The sequence below is a fragment of the Nilaparvata lugens genome, chromosome 11, assembly GCF_014356525.2.
Source record: "Nilaparvata lugens isolate BPH chromosome 11, ASM1435652v1, whole genome shotgun sequence".
NCBI lineage: Eukaryota > Metazoa > Arthropoda > Insecta > Hemiptera > Delphacidae > Nilaparvata > Nilaparvata lugens.
Genome location: NC_052514.1, coordinates 375,074 through 381,481, shown reverse-complemented (window position 1 = coordinate 381,481; position 6,408 = coordinate 375,074). Strand labels below are relative to the sequence as shown.

The following is a 6,408-nucleotide window of genomic DNA, read 5'->3' as shown; positions in this document are numbered from 1 at the left end:
TTTGAGATACTTGACAAGAAAGTATTAAACTTATAGTGTTCACATATTCTATATGCTTAAGAATAAAAGAAATATGTGAAAACTATAAATAATTATGCTGGAAAACCAATTTTACGACAGTGTAATGATTGCATTTTGTATGAATCGAGTTGAAACTTTTTCGCTTTTGCTATTATTTTGCAAAAATATCCTGATACTTGAAACACTTATATGGGTGTAAGTGAATGGACGAGACAAGGATATGGTTGTGTTTATGAATGAAAAACAAAATTCACAAATATAAAAAATAATTTTATTAATAGAAACATTTCGAACATCTCTTAATCTAGTTCGATAGCTGTATAACATCTCATAAAACCAACCAAATCGAAGGATAAATTTCTCCCATTATAAAAATTATAAACCTCTTGGTATTTTGTAGGTTTTGAATTTTAAACAGAGGATATTTTTCTGAGACTTCATTGTCAATTTATAGATTAGGAATCAGTATACAGACATGATGGTATGAATCCCAAAAATTATATGAAAAATCGTATACGATAACCCACATACTTTGAGTAAATATAATAATTATGGTAAATCTGATATTACATAGGGATGATTGAAACAGCTAACTGAATATTAATAATTGATTAAACCTGAAGAAAAACCTGAAGAAATCTTCCAACCGATATTTTTCATTCCACCATTCAAACTATACCAAATTTTTCCTAAACCTCTTTCATAATAGAGCCAAATCCTTGATAAGTACAAAATATTGAATAATACTGAAAACTGGGAACATAATTTCCAATCATTTTCATAATTGAGTTGGAAGAACAAAAATAAATCTCTCATTCACTAACACCCATACAGCATTCTGAAATATAAAATGTAAACAAAAAAATTCATTCTTTTTACATAAGAGCAAGTACTAAACTGAGATAAATACATTCTTTAGATGTTCACAAATGAAGGTAAATTATTAGAATGCATTTTGTTTTTGGTTCTGACAAGAAAGTGAACATGATTGTTATCATTATATGAGATAAATATTTTTTGATATATTAGTTTTGAAAAGTATTTTTGAATCGGAATAGAAAATTATTTACAATACATAATTCACTAACAACATTGATAACCAGATCACTAGGTAATATACATGAAAACTATGCAATTATAATAGATCACGAAGGAAAATGGGAGGCCATCTTTTCATACAAGTCAACGTTCGTAAAGAAAATAATAGATCAAGAATATTTAGAGGACTAGGCAAGTACAATACTCTTCTCTTATGAACAATGTGATCATAGATTGCATCAAATAAATATTCTTATGATATTCACAAACTTTTCACTAATTTTTGGAGGAAATTACAGTATTCAGATAGTAATGAATTAGTATTACAATATCTCACAATATGAATGTTTGTGAACATAGGTGATACCTAAAAATCTTACCATATGAAAGTTGATTAGTTTCAAATTTATAGAATACATCAAACATAATTATTGCTTGTTTGTCAATGGTGAAACATACCCAAATAGATTAAGTTCTACCTTCTGGTTGTAATTTTAAAGTTTCATCAATATGAATAAAAAATATACCCAGAGATAATAATCAAAGAGCTGAAAATTTAGCAGTAGTTATACAAATGCTTATCTACAACATTGATGCACGATGAAAACTCCACATTCAATATTTTGAAACACACATTGATATACCAACTTGGAACGATTATAAGTTATATGTTTACTTATTACATTCAATACGGAATCAACACCAATAATTTACTCAACTTTTAACACCACCGATAGAGCTAAAGTTATGATAACGTTATGATTTAACATCAATTTTCGTTGAGGAAGTTGTAAAGATACGTTGTAAACATATTCGAATAGTTTATGTCTGCTAAATTTACCGTTTTACATTACAAAAATATCTTTAGAAAAGTTACCTCTGTGAAAAATAAATTCGGATTAAAAACGTATTTAGTAGGTTTTTTAGACTGCAAGACAATGTTCAACTTGGTAAACATTTGCCTAAAATCTCCAATAATTCATTCTCTCCTATAAATCATAGCTGAATGTGATCAATATTATTTATATTTCAAGACGTTCAGCTTAAAATCTTCTCAGACCCGGTTGCACGAAAGCCGCTTGAAATTTAACCGTGATTAATTTCACGAGAACCAATCAGAGAAGGCCTTTTTGATAAGACGGCTTCACTGATTGGTTCTCGTAGAATTAATCCCGATTACAATTTAACCGGCTTTTGTGCAACCGGCACTCAGACGTTAAGTTTAACAATATACCTAATCTGTTACATAGTTAAATATGATAACCTACAGCGTGATCTATCTTTTCTACAGTTTTAAAAAACGCATTTTTTGAAGTCGTTGAAATTGAATCAACTGATTGATCGAGTAACTCCATCTATTATAGAAATTCTAGGCTTTTTCATATTAAAAAAGCAAATTGACGCATGTAAAGTTCAAATCTCGTTAGTTGTTAGTTAACAACATATTAGGCCGAGTAATACGGAAACTTCCTTGCGTTTTACAATATTATAATTATTATAACGTGTTATTTCTGTAATATTATATTGAAAAATACCCTTTATTCATAATTGATTCAATGGATCAATCTTAACCAACATTATATTAATTTGTTTTAGGATAATCATAGTAGTGACTACAAAACATTGACAATATTATTTCAAATTTACCTACATCTACATCTAATAGTGATTAAATTACTAGTCTTGCAATAATTATAAACTTAAAAAACATATCTTGATTTAGCGGAAATAATTTCATACTCTAAACTGGGAGAACCGATATAATATGATAGCTCTTTATCAAATAATATCTGCTACTTGTTAAATATACGCGTATCAATGAATTAGTTTTATGCGAATTTATTTTTAAATTGACTCAATAATTGATTAATTTTAAACTGAATTCAATATTACTGTGAATATTTTAGTAGGGACCAATATTACTTGACAACAGTAATTACAAAGCAGTAGCACCCTAACAAGAGAATTCAAGCTCGTTGATAAATGGATTCCTCCAGTAAATTATATTCCTCAGATAATTAATTATTTATTCCTAGATAATTTAGAGAATCATCTCCCACTTCTATAGAATGAGACCACAGTTTGACAAGAAATACACCTAATTAATAATAGAAAAATGGAACGGAATACTCAAATTGCAGGCCAATCTGCATCTATACATCTATAAAGACAATACCTGATTATTCCCAAACTTACAAAAAATCTTTACTGTTTAATTTTCAACTGTACTACTGACTGTATCCACTCCATCAACTGAATCGACAGTACTGCCGGAGCTAACAGTATTTGACTGCAGTGTATCACTTTCGCTACTTACAATCTGTTCAGACAACGGCTTAGTCTGCTGAGAATCAACATTCTGAGATCCTTGAACTTCAATATTCTGTGTCTCATCAACCTTAACAGCCAGGGTTTCTTCAACGTCAACCCTCTGGTTATCAATACTTGGATTTTCATCAGTTTCCTGGACTTTGCCACTGGATGTTTCCTGAGTTTCAACATTCTGACTTCCCTGATCAACACTCGGTGTTTCCTGATCTACAACCATTTCACTTTCCTCAACTTTTTGACTTTCCTGAGCCTCATCACTCTGTGCCTCACTTTCATCAACCTCCATACTTTCCACATCTTGACTTACAACACCCTGTGATTCCCCTAGAATACTTTGAATCGCCTCAACAGTTTCAGCCTCGTCCGGTTTTCTAATTTCTTGAGCATCACTACTCAGTTCATCAACAATCAACCCTTGAGCTTCACCACTTGAGTGTTCCTCAGGTTTTGCACCATTGGTCCCCAAAACTTCGGACATCTCTTCAGTTTTCAGGACTTCATTTCCAACACCCTGAACGTCCATATTTGTTACTTCTTGTGGTTTCTCAACCGGGGTCCCCAGAACATTAATACTTTGGCTACTTTCCTGGGTGATTTGTTCGTTGATACCTGTTTCTTCCTGGGGTTTTACCATCTGGCTTCCTACTGTATTACTACCTGACTGGGTTTGTGACTCTTCCTGGGGTTTCAAAATATGCGTCCCCAAAACGTTTGTACTAGGTACCTCCTGCGGTTTCACTATTTGTGTTCCCAAGACAGTCGGTCCCTGGGGTTCTACAATTTGTGTTCCCACACCAGACGTCCCCACGGATTTTACAATTTGTGTTCGCACAGGTTTCACTATTTGTGTCCCCAAACCAGAAGTTCCCACAGGTTTCACAACCTGTGTACCAACCCTGGAAGTTCCCTGGGTTTTCCCCAAAAAGCCAACTCTCTGGGAACCCAAAACTTTCACACCTTGTACTTCCTGAAGTTTCCCCTGAACCCTGGCCATCTGTGTTCCCAGAACTCGAGCTACGCCAGGTTTCGGCAAGGAAGGATCCATTCCGCTAACCTCAGTTTTCCCTCTAACTAAACCAGGTTTTGGGGTGGAATCCGACCCGTTATTCCCTCTGAAACCGCCAGATTTGGGTGTATCGGCCCCGCCGTTCTCGGTTTTGATACGTTTGGCGGACGACGGTGACGCCCCAAGCAGTTTTGAGAGCGAGGAAGAGTTGGTGACCTTGACCGGGGTCCTTACATTACTAATATTACTCAATAGGACGGTGGGAAGACGGTGATTGAAAGGTAGCAACTGACTGCTTTTCGTGCACTGAGCGCAGTTGATGAGCACTTCGGGGTTGTCCTGTTTGTTGCGCGTCTTGTCGCCGCCGCACATCTTGCAGTGCGTCTCGCCGTTGGTCGCCGCACCTCCCGCGGCTGCAGTCGCGTCTTTCGAGTCGCGCGACTCGTCGCCCGAAGCGTCGCTATCTGCGTCGCTGCTGTCGCTTGATGAGTCGCTGCAACCACAAACATAGAGAAAAGTTAGCATAAGAAGATATCTTGGACTAAGTCATCACCCAAATTTGGAAGACCAAGGACTACCTTATTATTGACCGAGCGAAGTGAGGTCTAAAGCTGCGTTTACACCAAAGTTATTAACAAAATGTTAATAACTTAATCCTTATAGATTCTATTAGATTGAACATAACTTATCATACACATGATGAACATATGTGTTTGTCAAGTTCCGTTCAATCCAATAGAATCTTTAAGGATTAAGTTATTAACATTTTGTTAATAACTTTGGTGTAAACCCAGCTTAAGATTCAAGTCGACGGTTTTGCATTTCTCTTTATGTTTATATTTATGTTCCGCATTTACAGCGAAACGCATCAATAGATTTTCATGAAATTTGACAGGTATGTTCCTTTTTGAATTTCGCGTCGACGTATACATACGGTTTTTTGAAATTTTGCATTTTAAGGGAAATACTAAAGGAAAAGAAGTCTCCTTCGAACGCCAATATTACCGTAGATATCAGACTTAATTTGAATTTGAATTTAGAATATATTCATCACTAGCCGTCAGGCTCGCTTCGCTCGCCATATCCGTCTAGCCAGGGGGCTCCGCCCCCTGGACCCCCGACTGGATCGTCCAAAAAAATAAGATCAGCAGGCTCGCTTCGCTCGCCTGCATTTTTAATTTGAGCGTTTTATCATATGTTAGGACAATCCAGTCGGGGGTCCAGACTAAACGTCTGGCTAAACGGATATGGCGAGCGAAGCAAGCCTGACGGCTAGTAATATAATATTCCCAGGATTGAAGGAGCAGTGCCTAATCAATTTCTCCGCGATAAATGCATTTAAATCTTCAACTTGATGCCAACCTAACAAAGTCAACTCAACTTAATGCCAACCTGACAAAATTATTAATTTAGTTGCCAGTTAACAACTGTTTCGAAGAGGTACTCTATCTAGATTATAGTTCTATAGTAACATATGATATGGAAATTTCAATTATAATTAAGAGATTGGGAGAAGAAGAATATACATGCTAAAAGACAAACTTTAAACCTTTAAAAACAACCCTTAGAGTTAAAATATTGCCAAAAGATTTCTTAGTGCGCCTCTAAAGGGCCAACTGAACATACCTACCAAATTTGAACGTTTTTGGTCCGGTAGATTTTTAGTTCTGCGAGTGAGTGAGTGAGTGAGTGAGTGAGTCAGTCAGTCAGTCAGTGAGTGAGTGCCATTTCACTTTTATATATAGATAGATCAGCTGTCTAGTGGACTATAATACTACCCGTTCAAAAACATCGAACACCTTGAAAATGTATCTTTCCATCAACGTTGTAGACAGTTGCAGCCAGACCTGATAACAGCGCTCACACTCACATTCTGGGACGACACGTCACGGTACGATAGGACAGAAAGCTCTATGTTTATTTCGGAATTTTTCTAGACATTTTAAATTGATAAATTATTTATTACTTTTTGAGAAAACATAACAACAGGTCAATGTAAACTTACTGAGCGC

The 6,408-nt window shown here is 35.4% G+C and overlaps 1 protein-coding gene across 1 annotated transcript in view; it reads right to left on the bottom strand.

Annotated features, from left to right (window-relative positions):
* Positions 1–270: 270 nt before the first annotated feature.
* The window catches only part of LOC111047366 (titin), a 57,749-nt gene continuing 51,611 nt past the window's right edge, over positions 271–6,408 (bottom strand). Inside the window, exon 11 of the mRNA XM_039438158.1 lies at positions 271–4,889. Coding sequence (XP_039294092.1) covers positions 3,272–4,889 — 1,618 coding nt within the window. The 3' untranslated portion in view covers positions 271–3,271. The remainder of the gene's footprint in view (positions 4,890–6,408) is intronic.